General features: G+C 40.0%; 2 protein-coding genes across 2 annotated transcripts in view; one reads left to right on the top strand and one right to left on the bottom strand.

Annotated features, from left to right (window-relative positions):
• The window catches only part of LOC146147125 (SCO-spondin-like), a 45,291-nt gene that overhangs the window by 11,592 nt on the left and 14,516 nt on the right, over positions 1 to 19,183 (top strand). Inside the window, exons 21-49 of the mRNA XM_083387922.1 lie at positions 235 to 448; positions 4,293 to 4,387; positions 5,068 to 5,179; positions 5,516 to 5,633; positions 5,922 to 6,095; positions 6,556 to 6,761; positions 7,612 to 7,782; positions 8,216 to 8,357; positions 8,731 to 8,933; positions 9,170 to 9,384; positions 9,818 to 10,007; positions 10,524 to 10,725; positions 11,024 to 11,122; positions 11,245 to 11,372; positions 11,601 to 11,740; positions 12,266 to 12,390; positions 12,460 to 12,536; positions 12,706 to 12,832; positions 13,368 to 13,535; positions 13,788 to 13,991; positions 14,401 to 14,624; positions 14,946 to 15,160; positions 15,620 to 15,802; positions 15,874 to 15,983; positions 16,553 to 16,643; positions 16,782 to 17,015; positions 17,246 to 17,445; positions 17,822 to 18,020; positions 18,693 to 18,845. Coding sequence (XP_083244048.1) covers positions 235 to 448; positions 4,293 to 4,387; positions 5,068 to 5,179; positions 5,516 to 5,633; positions 5,922 to 6,095; positions 6,556 to 6,761; positions 7,612 to 7,782; positions 8,216 to 8,357; positions 8,731 to 8,933; positions 9,170 to 9,384; positions 9,818 to 10,007; positions 10,524 to 10,725; positions 11,024 to 11,122; positions 11,245 to 11,372; positions 11,601 to 11,740; positions 12,266 to 12,390; positions 12,460 to 12,536; positions 12,706 to 12,832; positions 13,368 to 13,535; positions 13,788 to 13,991; positions 14,401 to 14,624; positions 14,946 to 15,160; positions 15,620 to 15,802; positions 15,874 to 15,983; positions 16,553 to 16,643; positions 16,782 to 17,015; positions 17,246 to 17,445; positions 17,822 to 18,020; positions 18,693 to 18,845 — 4,719 coding nt within the window. The remainder of the gene's footprint in view (positions 1 to 234; positions 449 to 4,292; positions 4,388 to 5,067; positions 5,180 to 5,515; positions 5,634 to 5,921; positions 6,096 to 6,555; positions 6,762 to 7,611; positions 7,783 to 8,215; positions 8,358 to 8,730; positions 8,934 to 9,169; positions 9,385 to 9,817; positions 10,008 to 10,523; positions 10,726 to 11,023; positions 11,123 to 11,244; positions 11,373 to 11,600; positions 11,741 to 12,265; positions 12,391 to 12,459; positions 12,537 to 12,705; positions 12,833 to 13,367; positions 13,536 to 13,787; positions 13,992 to 14,400; positions 14,625 to 14,945; positions 15,161 to 15,619; positions 15,803 to 15,873; positions 15,984 to 16,552; positions 16,644 to 16,781; positions 17,016 to 17,245; positions 17,446 to 17,821; positions 18,021 to 18,692; positions 18,846 to 19,183) is intronic.
• LOC146147126 (uncharacterized) lies at positions 213 to 2,015 on the bottom strand. The gene is made up of 2 exons (XM_083386600.1): positions 1,814 to 2,015; positions 213 to 1,668 (listed from the first exon to the last, which is right to left on the bottom strand). Exons 1-2 carry the CDS (start codon positions 1,941 to 1,943, stop codon positions 1,247 to 1,249), a joined length of 552 nt encoding a protein of 183 aa, XP_083242726.1. The 5' UTR covers positions 1,944 to 2,015; the 3' UTR covers positions 213 to 1,246.

The raw sequence follows: 19,183 nt of genomic DNA, 5'->3' as shown, positions 1-19,183 counted from the left end.
TTGAGTTGATACATAAAATTGTATAAATTAACTTATCAATTTAAAGCAGCTTTTTTGGCTCGTTGTTGTACAATTTATGCAACCTAATGCTGTTCACCCGCCAGGATAGGTTGTATTCTTTGGTCAACCGCAAGCCTCCCTCAGCCAAAACATACTGCATTCTTATTTACATCGTAACATTTTTCAAACTAGTGATAAAACAGGTCGTATAACACTGCAAAATTTACACTACAGCGTATGCAGTTTTGGGCGCTGGAATTGCTCTTTGCGAGGTTGCGACGCCAGCGTGCGGTGCGCGAACAACATGATTTATAGTCGTAAGATGACGCCATGCGACGCGGTCACGTGCGCTAACTTCGACAGACTCGCAGTAGTGAGTGATAGCGGCGACTGTGATGATGAGATGAGCTACGAAGGCTGCAAATGCCCCGAACAAATGGTGCTAGAGGTAAAATGTGTGCATTAACGCATATGTTTAAATTAGTGCTGATACCGTGAGACGAAACGTCAAAAAATCGATGGTAAATATAACATTTAATGTCAAACATACTAAAAATGTGTAATAGTACATCAAATTCAAGAATACAAAACTTACATTTCACGGGTGAAAAATTAGAAATTAAATTAATCTCTGATTTTATAATTAACTCATTGCGAAGTGACATGATTTATTATAATTAAACAATATTACCTGGTACACACTTTACTTTCTTTCAGAAATATTTTACTTTGTCAGAATAAATTATACCGTGTTTGCCTTCATATTAAAAGTACACTTCCCAGTCGACTACCTGTACCCTAACCGGGACGGCGCCTGAAATTATGTAAAGCGATTTGGAGCCATCCGCCAGACACATGTATACCACCAAAATACATATTACACTCACTGTTTGCGAACAAATATCTTGCATTCCCAATTCAAGTGTATACTGGCGTCAGGTGACATTTGAGTATATTTTATGAAGCCACACCTTCATTTACTTGTGCAAAGTTTGTATTTTTAGTCATCGCATTGTTTGATTTGCATTAAAACCAGTCTGCGTCAAACCAAGTCGACGAGTTTATAAAAATGTGTATTGGATACTGCGCAGTTGAAAAGCACTCGTGACGCATTTGTTTTTATATAACTTCTGACAAGTGATTTGTTGTACTAACTGTTTAAACATACGTTTAAAGTTCTACTGTTTATCGAATCTTTCGTATTTCAAGAACGCATTTCGTGCATGGTGTTATAGGTGTACATAACTTAGTCCTGGACGGTGTTATACGTCAGTTCGACAGTAAAAGTTTCGCCGTCGGGCGAAGGCAGTTCCACCTCCTTTTCCGATCCGGCGAACTCCGGTTTAAACTCAAAGCCGGTGACGTCGGCGCCAAACCCTTTCCATTCGACCGCAATCAACCACCTACTCTCTTTTTTCGTAAGATTAATCTTGACTCCATATTTGATGTTGTCCTTCTCAAAAGTGTACTCTGCGGCAGAAATGTCGTTGTTGCTGTCGTTGAGGCGAATAACGGCGCCTTCATTGGGCGCGATTTCTTTTGGGAATAGGGCTTTGGCCGGCGGTGACGCCGCTTCATCGAGTTTCCAGGCAAAAGCTGTCAGGTTTTTGAGGCCGAAACACGCGGTGACGTCATTTGCTTGGGTTGACGGCGCTGCTGGAGCTTTAGCTGTTGTTCAATAAATGTGCGATATTAAAATGCACGACCAATATTGCTATGAAATGCCGTAAACTTAGAAGGTAAACCTCGTACAATATTTATCTTGAAGCAATGAAAAAAGTGAACTATATATTATACAAATTTACTGACGCACCTTTTGCTGGTTGTTTATCGAGCCCAGGACTATCCAACCTGTGAAATTGTTCTGCTTTTGGTTCGGGTTCATTTTTGTTCTTCTTTGACGAGCCGCTCAGTTTGTACTTGGTCGTCTTGAAGAAGTTCATTTTTAACAAGACAAGTCAGCTTTGTCAATTACGAAAGATATACTTTAGACTGGTCTAAAAACGTTGCAAACCTTGTCTAAACGGCAAAAAAGACAGTTATAAAACGACATTTGTTTACCCAGAGCAAACTACAACGAGATTTACGCGCAGCACGCCTATTGTTTCTGCCTTTGTACAAATAAAAATAAAGACTTTTCTAACCAGACCGCTGTCCAAATTCCTGTCTGTCTCTGCGTCTTAAATTTAGTGCTTTACATAAAAAATAGCCATATTTTCCATGTGAACACGCAAGCGCCAACCTTCTCGCGTCAAGTGGACTTGAGAGGCTGGGGTAGCATCCGAGCGTGTACACACGTCTGCTTAGCGTACGTCGACGACCAAAGACTAAATCTCCGCTGTTAGAAGTCAGACCAGACCTCGGCCTTTCGTCATAATGCTTTATGACATAACGAGTGCTCGTGTGGGTGCGTCTTTTCCAGATGTACACATATAATAGGAGAAAGCACTGGCTTCGCTGTACGATAAGCACCAAGCACCACTGCGCGTCTTCGGCCAATATTGTTTTATCGGGCGTTTTATTGTTCGCGGCTAGCGAGCAGATGCGACAAATTTGACGGCGACAGATTTACGAGCACTTGGACTTCAATGTCTGGCTTTAGCTTTTGGTGCAATATAAGACTCACCCGAGCAGCAATGACATTGTAACATAATGAACAGTCGTCCGCTGTTTAGCATAGTTTCTATACGTGACCTTAAACATGTTTGCGAAAACTCTTTAAACAACGAAACATGTTACCGCCACGAAGGTTCCTTGTAACTGATAAACAGCCAACAACACTAAGGCCGCGATATTAAACATCGCGTACAACAATTTGGCAACTAAACGCCATCGATTCTACGCTCAACTCTTATCGGTGCCTTGGCGTCTTTTATGAAGACGAACGCTCGTAACCTTTGAAACAGTGGGCCAGGGATGGAAGGTATCACATTACCTTTCCCACCGTATCACGCCTTCGTATGGGAGCACCTTGGCACTGTTTAAACTGCTATAACTGACTAGTGATAACCTTAAAATATATAATTACCCTATACGGCTTGTTGTGTTTGCGAACGTTAAAATGTAAATATACTCGCGGTCGCGTAAGCGGCGTTAAAGGCTACGTAATCAAATTATAAGGTGAGGCGTTGCCGGTTTGCGTGATATGCCCATTTACGTTGTTGAGTTGTATAAGTTTTATTTCCAGGAAAGGGTTGTCCTAAACACGTGTTAATCATGCATGTCATGAATAGCAAAATGCATGTTTGTGTTTTTTTTCATTAAAGGCTAAAAAATCTTTAACAAAACAACAACAAAATTGCATGACTTTATTCCATATGTCTGATTTACGCAAACGCTGTTTTACCTAACTAGCGCTTTACAGTCGTAACTTTATAACCACGCAGACCAGATATGAAGCAGAGCTTACTTGTTGCGACAGCTCGACTAGGTGGAGAGCCAAAACCTTTATATACGGCAATTTTAAGATAAAAGCATTCGCTATTTGCTTAACCTTCTGCTCTGTGTTTGTGAATGACATTACAAACAAGCTAAAAATCAATTTACCTCAAAGCCAGCAGGAAACGGAATGAAAAAATGCTCACAATGCTTAATATTCAATAAGCCACAACAAATAACGAAATACATATGATTTATTTAGTGGTGCCCAGTTCTTTACTCAAATTACTAACGAAAACCAAGTTTCGTTCGTTTTCACGCGTGAACATAAAATAAAACAACAGCCTTTCAGCTCATTACGTGTTCGCTTTTGTTTTTAAATTACTGCATTGATACCTATACCTATTAACTTTCATCTGTAAAAGAAGGGCGTATTAAGGGCGAAGAAACTAGACTGAAAGCCGTATTAAGTAACATATTTTTAAATAACATATGGGACATTGGGTTTATTCTCGTTTTTTTAAATTAACGAAGATTAGATTTATTTAGCACCCTATTTACTAAATAGTATAAGCAAAGTAACGCTGATGACAAGGCGAAGATGTTTGAAATGAAGTAGGTTATTACACAAATCTTTCTGAAACTTAAAAGCAAAACGAACTGAGTGTGAAACTTAAACTTATCAACACAACCCACCACACACTACCTTACGAAATGATATGAAGCAACGCAAATTTTTACTTAATTTAATAACACAAGATATTTCTAATTAAATGTTTCTACGACGATCCACATTTGTTCTGCTCGTCACTGTGATATGGCACTCTGGATACCGCATTTCGCGCCCTAAATTCATTTATTCACACGCCTTGAAGTTATTGTTCAACAATTTGTATTTGCGATACTATTTGCAGGATAACCGCTGCATACCGATCGAAGACTGTCCGTGTCACCATTCTGGCCGGGCTTACAAAACCAACGACACAATTGTGAGGGACTGCAATACTTGGTAAGCACAAGGGGCAAGTCTTTGTATTAGACGTACATCACACTAGCGGCTAGCCTAACATAGTGATGCCAACAACCAAGCTGCAGTAAATTTGTCAGTAATTATTATAATAAATCTCAGTTGCTTCCCCTAATCAACAAATTGATACTTAATGATAATATTTGTGTAGATAACTTTGTCCCAAACCTTAAAATTGCTTTTAAAGTTGAATTAGGTTCACTTAATTCACTGTTTTCAAATGGCTCGACTTGACTTGATTTAAGAATTTTTGACAAATGAGTTGACCTGGACTTAAGTCATTGTGTCAAATGACTTGGGTTGAAATTAAGTGTTTTCAATAAATATGTTTTAATAAAACTGATTTTAATATTTTTATATTTGCACGTAAAACAATTTGCTTGCCAACGTTTCGTTTTGTTATTTTTTAGTTGAGGAAATGTTCATTGTCAGACGAGACTACCAATTTTAATAGCTAGAGGTTTTGTTTTTATGCCAACTGTTTGACTTAAAGTTGAATTGCTTTAACATTGGCTTGACTGAGAGTTGACTTAGGCAACTGATGACTTGAACTAAACTTGTTAGTTTTTACAGAACACTTAACTTTGAAATAAGCTATTCGCAATCGACTTTACTGGGAATCATTTCAAAATATTTTTTACAACCTTGCTGTTTTGTTTCAGCGTATGCCGCAATCGCAGGTGGCAATGCACCGACCGCAAATGTTCAGCGCACTGCCTTGCCACTGGAGACCCGCATTACGTCACTTTCGATGGCGCGCAATATTCATTCCAGGTAAACGTCACAAATATAATACAAAACAACGTAAATAATAAATATAAAACCAAAACTATGTTATAATTGTAAAACAAAACAAAAACAAAAATGGAGTTTTTTTTAATCCTTACGTGAATATAACGGCACTTATTTTTTATGCTAAATAAATAAGCATCTAATTACTCTTTGGGCTGATGACAGGCGTAAAATGATTCGCAATTAAAGGACGTGACTTAAACAGGAAGTGAATAATAGCGTCGACCGCTAGATAAAAACCTATGATATGATATGATGATTATACTTCCTTGTGTTTTTTGTTGAAAAGGTCTAATTTAAACTTTGTTATATCCGCAGGGGAGCTGCAGCTATGTGCTTTCCCGTGAGAATGGTGGCCTGTTTACAGTTACCGCCGAAAACCTCCCTTGCGGTACGACTGGAGTCACTTGCACCAAGTCCATCTACGTCAGAGTTGGTACGCTGCCTTTTGCCAAATAAGTATTTGTGTTTACAACGTCATTGGTGCTAAAATTAGGTACCCGGCGAATAAATACAGAAAGTTAACATGATAAACGAAACACGATGCTTAAAATCTATCAAACATATTGCCGAATTGAAATATGTATATAACAAAGGCTGTTTTATCATTGGACGCTATATTCCAATCCTTAAACTTAAAAAAAAAACTTTTATAAAATAAGATGCTACTGTTCGGGTAAACGTTAAGTAGGGTCAATATCCTTAAACATTTGTTATCAAACAGGCGCAACAATACTCCACATGTTAAAGGGCAAACGCATCACCATAAACGGAGCTCCAATCGCGCGTTTTCCTCGGCGATATGGCGATGACATGAGCTACATGGCCATTGACAGAGCAGGTCCTTTCGTGGTGGCGAGCTGGCCCGACGTTGGACTGTCTGTGTTCTGGGACGGAGGTAACTTTGGATTTTACGTAACCAATTTATCGGGGCGATTAAAATTTCGTGTGGAAGTATACGTGCCTCGGTGTGTGTGCTTTAAAAAGAGTTGGTCAAAATTATATCATTTGGGAGGCAACCGAATAGATAACTAGGCTAAAAATTTGTTTGGTAAGAAACGCTTTTAAAACATTTTAAAAAACTTAAAAAAAAAAAAAAACTTTTTTTTTAAAAAAGAAAAAAATGACAAAAAAGCATAAAAATGTTGTCAGAAAAAGGAAAATGAAAACAAATACAAAACGCTTTCAAAACATCGGTAAAGAGTCGAAGCCAAACAGCGTCAGGCATTCGTTATTCTTTCAAAGCCTAAAGCTCACTGCGTTGTTAACTGATACACTGCTGGCGGGCGAAATAGCAGATTCACCATTGACGCAATACGAGTGAGTTTATCAGTGACAGAGCGATACGTCGTTGACAGGTACACGGGTGGAAATCCAGCTCCGGCCAAGACACATGTCAAACGTGTCGGGCTTGTGCGGAAACTACGATCGCAGCTCGCGAAACGACTTCACCACCAGACAAGGCTCCCTCGAAGCAATGACGTCATCTTTTACCGATAGTTGGCGCGTTTCGTCGGCCTGTCCCGAAACGCTTCTAGCCACGGATAGTCTTAATCCGTGCAAGGTAAGAACATTTTCCCGTGGATTATTGCAATGTTGAGTCGCGTCGTGAAACGATCTCGTCATCTTAATGGAAAACGGATACGTTATAAACTATATTGTTTATTCACAAACAAAACCAGTCACATATTTTTTTGTAATGGGCCACATACATTATGTAATACAGGGTTGTTTAACACTAAATTACAATTTTGTCTATTTACGAAATAAAGGCATTTTTTTCGCGCTTCGTGCGATCGCTTTGTGGGAGTGATTAAGAAATGGAGTGATATGCTATTCTATTCGTTCCATGTGTGTAAGGTGTGGCTTTTTGCAGTTAACCAAGTAACAAATGCGGCTCTTGGTATCTGATTGGTTGGCCACCCCTGATGTAATAGATCGGATACATGTCATTAAACCGTTGTTCATAAATTGGCTTCAATATACATATTTCGGAAGATCTTTTACCCAACTAAAATAGTTGGGATTCTATACAAAACATTGGTCGCACTCGGCCTGTTAATAATTATATGGGCCGAAAATTTATTTGCGGGACATATCTTGTTTTTTTCGTTACTCTTTTTTGGTTTGCTATGGTTTGCTTTTGCATGTTTCAAATCGATTTGTTTGGTCGATTTTTGTGGCTTTATAGAAAAAGTATACATCGTAGTAGAGATTTCAAATGTTCAGACATGGCGTAGGGTATTTATAGTTGTATATAACAGGTTTAGAAGTCTGCGCCCCATGTGGCCTTTGATTAGGGGCAAAAAACCAAAAAACTGTGACCTCGTCTTCTAGTGGGCTGTATACATTACCTCCCATCTAGTATTATATTTGAAATACCTTAATTCGAACTGGTCTCTGTATTTCGATAGGTCAACCCCCACAGAACAAGCTGGGCAAGGAAAAAGTGCTCTATCATAAGCACGGGAACACTGTTCGCTGAATGCCGCGCCGTTGTATCCCACGTGACCTTCTACAACTGGTGCGTGACGGACGCGTGTGCTTGCGACTCGGGAGGGGATTGCGAGTGCGTTTGTACTGCGGTGAGTTTCAGTTCAGTTTAATTACCGCCATGTCACCGAACTTGCTTTTTGTGGTACATCAATCGTAGAAAAACAGCGACAAATAATGGATTTTATTGGTAAACTATTTGACAAAGTTGTCATAGGACTGGAAAAGCCATAAAATTTGTAGCAAAATAATGCTTGAAATAAAGTTAATGCTGTTCATTGAGAATCGTCATGGAAATTCAAATGCCATGAACCTAACAATTGGTATATCTTAAATTGTAACAAACTAATACCGTTGGTCAATAACGTTCTGTTTGCTTTTTTACAGTGGCCAAAAATTGTTTTTCAAACTTGTTTTTAAAAACTACCGATACTTTCCATTTTGATGCTTTCAACTGGTATTCGTATCGGTTTACATCCGATGTAAGCGCATGCACATCACTTGGTAAGAGGAATTGCTTTGCAGGTCGCAGCCTACAGTCACGAGTGCAATCGAAACGGAGTGGCCGTGAGGTGGAGAACGCAAGATTTCTGCCCGATGCAGTGCGACGGCGGGCAGCGGTACATGGCTTGCGGATCGGTCTGTCAGAAGACTTGCCGCTACAGAGGTGAAATCATCAATAAATCGCTGGATCTATAGTCATGTGCATTTTAATAAAGTATCATCTGATTTATGAAGTGTAGCTTACCTCAAACCTCAAAGGACGATTGATTTTGTGGTGATTGTCATATCGTTGTACGTGGGACACTTATGCTTTTAAAAGAGTGGCCTCACCTCTTTTAACTGCTTGTTTGCTCTTAATGACAGGATATATACTGTCCAAAAACAAATCATGAAAAGCAAATATAAAACAAAATGGCAAAAGTTGGACAGAATTATATTTTCTTTACTCAATGCAATGTTTTTTTTATATAAACTGACTCTCTGTGCTATCAAAGGTTGGTACAACGCCCGGATATAAAAGCTTATCTTATTTGCAGGATCTGAAATGATGCGGCACTGCAATGAGCTTCCATGCGTGGAAGGTTGTTTCTGCCCTCAAGGTTCAGTGCTCCACGGCGGACAGTGCGTGACAACCTCCAAATGTCCTTGCTTCCACGAGGGAGGCGAGTATCCCAATGGAACTCGCATCACGAAAAACTGCCAAAACTGCTCCTGCCAAGAAGGACAGTGGGAATGTGAAGTACGCGTATAGTGTTTGCTGTTGCTTAGTTCGATGTAAACTATAATCACATTGTTTATAGTTGCGGATAAGCCCGTTATGGATTCAACAAGTATTGTTTAAATGTGATTGATATTAAGGTTAGCTGGCGAACGAGAACACTTTTGTTTGGTTACTTACATACAAGCTACATGCTAACCCTCGAAACTACCAGTTATTTTTGCGCACACAACATCTTAACTTGTTTTCTTATTTAGGGCGAAGTTTGCGACTCGCGAGTTCCATCGTGCGGCAAACAAATGTTTCGCTGCACGAGCGGACTCCAATGCGTCTCGAATTTGTGGAGATGCGACCAGGAAAAAGACTGCGCCGACGGTTCTGATGAAGTTGGGTGCAACCGCACAAGATCGGAATGTGTGTTGAAAGGCGGATATTATTGCGATGCAGGATTATGCCATTCGGCCGAGTCGATGTAAGTTATTGATAGCTGCATGTATAATTCTATATGGTGCTATATCCTAGCCCATAACAAATGATTAATTTTATTTGTTGTGTTGAATACTAACCCTACGACAATTGATATATTAAAAGTTACCAATTTGTAAGAAAACTGAAAACTTTTACCCTTGTTATCGTTTAAATTTATTGAGAATACTAATAGGAATTTTTTAATAGAACAAGAAACAAACATAATGCCGTTCGTTACTCTGGCTGAGTTGTCCGCCAAACTATTGTAATATATCGGGCATCATGTTCTGATAAGTAATAATTAATAAATTGTCAGAAACAAAAATGTACCAATTATAATAATTAAATCGCTTGTTGTGAACAACTTTTTTTCTACACCGCACTGCCTATGGACACCTAATTAACCAATTAAAATACAGTTAAAACTTCGTTCGCAGATGCGACGGCAAGGTTGACTGCGAAGACATGTCGGACGAACTTAACTGCGGAAGCGAAACGAACACGACCACTTGCGGAAGCACAGAGTTCGCGTGCTCAAGCGGAGTTTGCATCCCGGAATTCTTGTTTTGCGACGGCAAGTTCGATTGTGGTTTCGCCGACTACTCAGACGAAAGCGGTTGCGAACAGGTAAAAAGCGTAACGAGCAATATGGTCAAACACTGCTGCACAAATATTGAAGGGCGTTAAACTTATGTAGAAAACGTACGTCATGGGTTTATTCTCAACAGAGTATAACATAAAATATTATTAAATGACAATGAGTCGGTAGAACGTCGGTCTAACCCAGGGGTTCTATAACTTTTTAAACCGCGGACCCCTAAAATATTTTTTTGCTTCGCGTGGTCCACGGTAGGCAAGAAAATTTCAAAACAGGACGGTATAAATTAATGTCACAATACGGATCCAAAAAATGTTAAAAATTAATTACTTTTTAAATATATACTAATATTTCAATTAGGCCTTTATAGATCCCTAAAACTAGTTTACGGACCCCCAAGGGGTCCAAAGACCCCGGTTTCTGAATCCCTGATCTAACGTGACCTTGTTTAAATTTACGTCTTTTGATTGACCAAAAATATTGGCTAGCCTCTTTAAGGCTCGCTGTGTTAAGGTATTTGGTAAATATATTTTGATTTTCGGCAGAATTGCTCCATTTTATACAACTTCGCCTGTGACGATGGCCAGTGTCTCATAAGGACTGCCTTTTGTGATGGAACAAGCGATTGCCCGTCCGGCGAAGACGAGTCGTCCTGCTTTTGTCCTCCGTCACACTTCACTTGTGCCGACGGAAGTTGTGTGGATCGCGATGCAAGTTTGTGTGATGGGGTTGAAGATTGCATGCAAGGTAAGCCTGTGTTCGTGTGGTAATATATTGAGCGTTTCGTTAACTACCTGGTCACTAAGTTTAAGCAATTATAATTTAGAACTTTGATAATAAAAAATCGTACCATTACGAATCAGATTTATAAAGTTTTTTTATACTAATTTTACTTGATTTTAGCTATAGGAAAGACCCATAACTACTTAAATACATTTTGCTGTTAATATTAGTTAATAACTTATTTGAAAGTGTATTGTGGTGTAACTCTATTAAAATGACATTTTATTGCAACTCCGTTTAATAGAACTATTTTTATCAATAGGCGAAGATGAATATGATTGCACTACCGCGACCACGACCATGTCTCCGACTACAGAAGTACCAAACTACCAAACGACGACTTCTTCATTGCCTACAAAAAGTGGGTCTTTACCAAATTACAAACAATTTTCTATGCCATCAACAACCCATGCAAACAGTTAAAACAGTCAGAATTAAATGAAGACCATGAGATTTCAACACAAAACAATTTTTGTTCGGCAGGTTGTCCTCAGTTTCATTGCGACGACAACCACACGATTTGCCTCCCCTGGAAGCGAGTGTGCGACAACGTGAACGACTGTCCGGACCACTCGGACGAGACAGAGTACTGCTGGAGAGGCTGTAGACAGGTGCGTGAAAGTGGAACAAATTGTCAATTAAAAATTTACATTATTACTTCAAATATAGCAATTGAGTGTAGAATATATGGTGACATCAAATGTTGATCTTGAGGTTCAATATTACAGTTGCAGTATTTTGAACATGCCTTACCTCGATAACGCCGGTTAAAAAAAATAACTCGTACATCGACGCTTTATTAATAACCAAGCTGAAACTCAATTTGTTCTTCCTTTAAGGGCGAGTTTTCATGCGATGGTGGATCAAGGTGCATCGATTCTAGACTTCTGTGTGACGGACTTAATCACTGCATCGACAAATCGGACGAAACGCACGAAAGTTGTGTCGGTGGAGACGGAAACCCGCAATCGTGTTCGAAGTAAGATGCGACTTAGTAAACTACCATAAACTCTTTATTCATTTTCAACATAGAGAGAAGGCACTAAGAATGACTAAAGAGTTATTCGACAGGTTCAAACCTACTTCTGTATGGGCTTTGATATTTTTATTACGTTTTACTACAACCTCTAACGAACTATTATTCTCCTATAATAATCATATTTGTCAATAAAATAAAGTTCGTATCCTGTCTGGAGATATTAGAGACGCGGGTGTAATATGGTTTAACTTGTTACTATTTGTAATAAGCTTTAAACTTTTTGTGAGTATAATTAATTTTTTCCAGTACCCGGGAAACTTTTTCAAAATAAATGAAGCAAATTTGCCACTGGTATATTGTTTTTTTACATTAAACGTGAGTGTATGGTCTTTTATTAAATTAGGTGTGTGTCTACTCTATTTCCGATTCCATATCGATTGTTTTAACCCCATTTTGACTTGTGAAAACAGAAAAAGGATAATTACACTATTGTCCCCTAAATCAAAACATCTGTCTTTATTTTAGCGGATTTATGTGTGACGATGGGGTGTGCATTAATGGCACCATGGTTTGCGACGGTGTGGAGCACTGCACATTCGCTGATGACGAAACAAATTGCCCAAGTGACGTAACAACGACGCCCATTACCGGTAAGTAAGGGTCATCTTTTTTAAACAATAAAAAAGTTGAATGTGATTAATTAATTTTCATTTACGTAGCGACAACGTCTCCAACTACATTGCCTCACTGTGGCGGTTACAGTTGCCTGGACGGAAAGTGTATCGAACTTAATAAGGTAATCATATGTCAAATTGTGATTACTTTTAATTAGTTAGATGAACTATGAACAATAGTTTAAGTCAAAAACATGTCTTTAACTTCTTGCACCAAACGGATGTGTGCTTGGAAAAGGACGTGTATTTAAATGCGTTCTATATGGACAATTGGACGTATATGTCGTATAGGTATGCAATGGAATGGACGAATGCTTGGATGGAAACGGTACAAACACCAACTCGTCGTTTTTGGTCTTAAAGTTCCGGTCATCGGATGAAGCTGGGTGTTCCACCTGGAGCAGCTGGGAAGAATGGGGTAAGTCATGTTGCATATCCCAAACACTATATCAGAAAAAAAATTGTGATTTAAAAAAGAAGAATTGGCTACATGAAAGACACACAGACATGTGTTTAACAACAACCGTCATCTAGGCCCTCGGAAGCTGCTTTGACCTAAGATTACGGCTTCCATATCATTATAGTACACCGAAAAGCCATCTCAGACTCGCCGAAACCGTCGATCTATGATGCAAGCAGAGCAGACCAAAAAAACAACTGACCTGCAGTGAGGTTCAAACTCGCGACCTCCGGAAACAGAATACATTACTTTTTGCTTTTGCTGCCGGGCTTAATATTATAGGAACAGCTCTTTTGGATATTATATTTTTGTTATGACGTCCTATGGCAGGTCGGTGACCGTGATGAAGGCGACCTGTATGCCAAAACGTTGTACACACATGTTAGCCTGACGCGCTGTCCTGATTGACAGAACTTTCTTTTTTCAGTGCTTGAGCACTTGAGATCAATCGTTATACAGCACAACCTCATGTTAATAATCCAAATGCCTTTAGGTAGCTGCAGTGTTATCTGCGGATCTGGAACCCAACAACGCAATCGTACTTGCAAACAAGGGCGAGATAGCGAAGGCAACGTGATAGAAATACAAGACGACCCGCTGAAAAGTCAATGCAAAGGGCGAGGGTCGGTTACAAGGCCATGCTTCCTCGAAGTTTGTCGGAGTAAGTCAATCGAAAACTTTTGCGTTAATTAAGTAAAAACACTAAAATTTTAGATGGTTTGGTAAATGTTTGTTGTAGTATACAGTGCACGAAACGCAGACTATCAGCACCAACCGCTGTTTTTGTGACGATCTGGTTGTTTTGCTTTCAACCTATCAATTAAAAACCATGAATAAAAAACAGACATCTTATAAGAACCAAAGTTTCTTTTTAAATTTTAACGCGATTCTTATTTACTTTAATGTTCTACAGATGAGACGGAAACCCTTACGCCGTGGTCCGACTGGTCTGAATGTACGGTGACTTGCGGCGGTGGATTGAGCTCTAGGTGGCGTGCGTGCGCCGACGGCACTACAAATTGTTCGCTCGTTGTTGGAGGCAGAAGAGGATACGGGGTTCCGCTGCTCGAAATTCGATCCTGCTCGCAGGACATCTGTCCGGACAGAAACTGCGCAGGTACACGTTTGTTGAATTCAAATTAACGTAATATTTTTTTAGTTGCAATGACATCTTGTACTTGGACTTCAAGGTTCTCCTTAAAAATCGCAAATAATGTTTAGAAAATATTATTTTTATAAATGTCAGTTCGGCCGTCTTATTCTAATATTAAATTCTCCGAATTCTATTTGTCTGACTTACAATAAACAAGTTCGTTTTTTCAACATGATGTTGAAAATGAATAAAGAGTTATTGGAAACGTTCAAAATCACCTACTTCTGTATGGGCTTTGGTATTCTTATTACTTCCTACTACAACCTCCAACCATTATGCTCCAAAGCGTGATTGATTAACGATTTTAGGCGAAACTATACTTAAGAAAAAGTACAAAAGTTTATAAATAAAAATTTTTGATTTTTTTAAACAGGCAACAAAATCTACCACGACTGCGAGGCCGCCAGCCCCAGCGGTCGCATCAATCCCTGCCCACTGACATGCCGCGATTATGTCAGAGGCGGTGATGCAAGTTGCGTGTCGCCGACGACCGGCTGCCAGACGGGCTGTTTCTGTCCTTATGGCCACGTGTTGCGCAACGAAACCAGCACAGAGTGCGTTCCCGCCAAGGAATGCCCGTGTTACGTGAACAGAAAGGTAATGTGAACCGAATAATTACAACCCAGTGTAATGTCAGATGTCTGGAAAAACACCAAACACGAACGTATTCAAAAGGCCAAAAGAATGTTGAAAATGAAAGAAGAGTTATTCGAAACGTTAAAAATGATATTTACTCCTGTATCGGCTTTGATATTCTTTCTACCATGGGGTTTGATATATCTTTACTTTTTATGGAAAATTAATATTGTTTATAAACCGAATTTTTTAGCATTTAAAAAATATAGACCGTTGTTATTTTGCCGTTGCAATAACGTAGTGTGCCACATGTGATGTGATAGCTAGCCTTTGGTATTGCAGCGTTACGACATCGGCGAAGAAGTAAGGAGAAAGGAGCTTTGCCAGATTTGCCAGTGCACTGGTAGCGGAAGGCTGGGCGACTGCATCGAGGATCCGAACTGCGACGATTCATCCCTTTGTGGGTGGACCGATTGGTCGAGCTGGGGACCGTGCTTTGGTCCTTGTGGCGTCAATGGCGTGCAGTGGGCCTTCAGGTCGCCTTTACATCCCAGTCGGTAAGAGTTTAAGCCGCTCTGCGTAGGCGAGATGAGGCACACAATGCATACAAAAGAAAATTCGTCTGTACATTGTGCGTTCATCGTAAGGAAGCACCAGCAAAGCGATGTTACAATAACGAATCTATTTACGTAACCTTATCCACGAAGAATCGAAACTTGAATACATATTATGTTGTGCGAAACCAAAGTTTTTTTGTGACTCGCCAAGAAATGAATTTTTTTGAAAGTGATGAGTCCGTTTGGTATCGCGCTAGTAACTCACCACAACTATGTATATAGGGTTAGCCAAAATTATAAAAGACATATGTTTATCGTGTTACAACGTATACTCTACTAACAAATAAAACAAAACCAAGCTTCTCGTCGTAAATGACATATACAAAACGTTATCGAATAATAAAGCTGCAGGTGCATACAAAAATCAATTGTATTTGTAAAACTTTTCCTGGTTTCCAGTTACGGAAGACCACAATGCAGAGGCACGTACCGTAAATCGAAGCGCTGCCCCACAGACCCATGTCCATCCTGTGACGTCAAAGACATTTCGGGGGTGAACACACGGAAGTCGGGGGAGCAGTGGCGCTACAGCGACTGTCGCCTTTGCGCATGCGCAGAAAATGGGACTGTCTCGTGTCAAAGGTTTGGCCGTCAGCGTAAAATCAGTTTCTGATTTTGAAACGTCGAGATTCATCGCCTTATATCGTTGTTAGATATTGCGAGCTCTCAGTCGTCGGTTGTCCAAACAACTCTACGTTGGTCGAACCTAAAGACGGATGTTGTTATTGCCAGGATTTGACGACCACTGCTTCACCAATAAGCCGTATGTTTTGTAAAACTTGATATCAATACAAAATACTTTCGAATAACAATCGAATGACGGAGACTAATTACAATATCATTTGTAGATGTGTCAACGGCTATCCCTTCATTAAGCACAGCGCAACCCAGGCTTGTAACTTCGACAATAGGCCGCCCAACAACTGTCACGCGGTCGCCTTGGATCACAACGGCGGCTCAACTACGGCAAATCGCTGTAAGTTTTTTCAGCAATGAATCGTATCCTACCGGTCTGGTTTATTAGAACAGTGCTTCTTAAACTTTTTTAGTTTTGTTCACCCCTAGCATCTATCTCCAGATTTCTTTCACCCTTGTCTCATGATATGATAAATCTCGTCTATATATAACAACACAAAATGATTTAGGTTATTATCATCCATTTCTGACGGTTCACCCTTTTGGTTGGTTCACCCCTACAAAAATTTTTGTAGCGTTATAGATATAACACAGTTGGTCGGTGAACGAACTTTATCCTTAAAGTACGGCATTGTAGAATTACTTGATTGTTACAGAACACCACGACCGCGAAACCAACTCAATTAACCAACGAAGGGTTCACCAGCACATGGGAGACTGCAACATCTGTATCAAACTGCGAACCTCATAAGTTCCAGTGTTCCAACTCCGGTGAATGTATCGACAGGTGTGCAAAATTGCTTTATACAGTACAAGCTACTCCTCTTTAAATAATACAAATAAAGCCAAATCGTCCTCAGAATCTTCATGACTGTTGTTGGATATCTGCTCATCCACCTAATTACTAAATAATATTTCTTCACAGAATCGGACTTTGTGATGGCGTAAAGGATTGTCCCGACGCCTCTGACGAGGACGCAGCGCTATGTGACGTCAACATCGGTGACGTCACATGTTTGTACGGCGATTGGTCATCGTGGTCGGGATGCTCGAGCTCATGCGACGTCGGGCAAAAGTCCAGGCATCGCGGGTTAACGTCAAGACTTGGAAATAGGAGAATAAGCGATTCCGATTGCCCGGGACCCTTTCAACAACAAAGGTAAAACGCTGTACAAAGTTGTGGCCATTTGTGATACTTAATTATTTGTACAAAGCAAGCGTAAAATAATGTATATTATAAAAACAATAAATCTATCTAATTATGTATAATATTAAAAAAAATATGATAGGTTATTTTAGTGTTGTTTTAAGTTTTATACATAGATTGGCCAGACAAACGCAAAAGGAACAAGTCACAATACAACATTTATAGTTTACTTTCATTTCCAGGATCTGCTTTAAAATGTCATGTCCGCTGGACGGCGCCTGGTCGTCATGGCGACAGTGGTCTCAATGCAGCCTCTCCTGCGGAGGCGGAGTCAAGGTCAGACGGAGGTCATGTGACTCACCCGGGCCACAGAACGGCGGCAAGCCCTGTCCCGGAGTCAGCTCGGAAACTAAAGTTTGCAACTCCATGCCGTGTCACCCAGGTATGTTAATAGGAGTATATTTGTAAAAAAATGAAAATCTATGTCACCGGTAAAATACAAACAACCGAGAGTTGGCCACAGCTTATCGCATACTTCAGCGACGTCTAGATTTAATCATTTTAATCTATAGTCTTTTAATTTTATCCTTTTAAGTATATAAGCTGGCTAACACATTCTCGTTTTAATTATTAACCCTGATGAGTTCAGCTGGTATCTGCTACCGAAACGTCGGGTCATACTTCGTTTACACCAGAAGAGCGATTTCTATCTATTTTTCGTTTTTGTTTGACGATATTAGCAAAAAACGCGACTATACACGAATGTCGTTAAACAAAGTCACAAATACACTTTTTTGGTATAACTCGTTTATTTTCAGGTAACTGCAAAGGGGGACGGCTGTTTGTCAACGGGTCGCACTGTGCCGGATTTGAGGCGTGCGCACAAACTTGCGCCGATCTAAGCTCGATGGTCCGCTGTCGATCAGAGTGCTTGCCACAAGACAACTTGGGAGGCTGCTTTTGCAGTCAGGGCTCATATTTGCAAGACGGGGCATGTGTAACGATCGATCAGTGTCGGTAAGCTATATATAGCCTAGTTATATACTACATGTTGGTATATTTTATCTCCGAGAAAACTGATTGGTTTGCATTATACTTTCTTTTTTAAACGAACGTTTAAAAACAGAATCTGCCTGAATCCGCGTGGTGAAAACCAGGGCTGCGGAGTCGGTTAAAAACAACCCGAGTCCGACTCCGGCCCAATGTAAGATTTTGTCGAGTCCCGAGTCCAGCTCCGACTCTACAGCCTATATTTTACTTATTTACGCAACTAAATTGAGGTGGATTTTCTGCAATCCACTCATATTGGCGTCACCCGCATTACATGGTTTAAAATTATTTCACATTTGCTATTACACTTTTACAACTTACATTTTTAAAAAATTTGATACTGCGCATGCGCACGTCTGACTCGGGACTCGGGTGGTTTTACGCGGTCTTATTCGAGTCCCGAGTCCGACTCCGGCAAAACAAACCGACTCCGTCGAGTCCCGAGTCCGACTCCGACTCCGACTCCGCAGCCCTGGTGAAAACAAACGATTCTGGTTGCACGCCAATGATAAAGATTAAACTAAATACAGAACTTAGTAAATCGAAAATCAGTTTGTTTAGATTTTTCGGTTTACTAAGTTCCCATAATCATAAATACCCAGTCGAGGTCATTTAAACTAATCCTTTAATGTGTTCCAGTTGCACAGGGAAGAACAAGGAAGAGGAACCAGGGTCACGTTTTGACGTCGGCGGTTGCGACTGCTCCTGTGTTGCGGGGCGAACGAGCTGTCAATCAAACTGCAGCGTTGACTGCGGCTGGTCGCGCTGGAGTACTTGGTCACATTGCGACAGGTAACTAGGTTTATGTTAAAAGGTTTGTATTAGGCTTTATATTGTTCGATGATCTGTCATCTCCTGGTGACGGTCCGCACACTGCAGTACGCCACTCGCATCGCTATGTTAAGAGTTAAAAAGAAACCAAAAAATGCTCACATGTAAAGAAATAGGTAAAATACATGCCGATATTCTCCCTAATATAGCAATACCTTTATTACAGTTAGGTTTAAAATACTTCTAATACGAAAAATATTTTTTTCAAACTGAAACTTTACTTTAAACCCATTGCCAACAAGCAATCGACTTTAAAAACAAAAAGTGTAAGGTTGGGTAAACCTTTCCGGCGTAAATGT

This window comes from Ascidiella aspersa, chromosome 4, assembly GCF_963924565.1.
Source record: "Ascidiella aspersa chromosome 4, kaAscAspe10.2, whole genome shotgun sequence".
NCBI lineage: Eukaryota > Metazoa > Chordata > Ascidiacea > Phlebobranchia > Ascidiidae > Ascidiella > Ascidiella aspersa.
The sequence above is the reverse complement of the archived record's forward strand: the minus strand, read 5'-3'. Positions and strand labels throughout refer to the sequence as shown.

What these genes read in the sequence shown, in the direction of transcription:
- LOC146147126 (XM_083386600.1), bottom strand. Translation starts at nt 1,943, where the DNA reads ATGAACTTCTTCAAGACGACCAAGTACAAACTGAGCGGCTCGTCAAAG. An exon ending in CGATAAACAACCAGCAAAAG is followed by an intron (nt 1,669 to 1,813) that starts GTGCGTCAGTAA and finishes ATTGAACAACAG; the next exon opens with CTAAAGCTCCAGCAGCGCCG.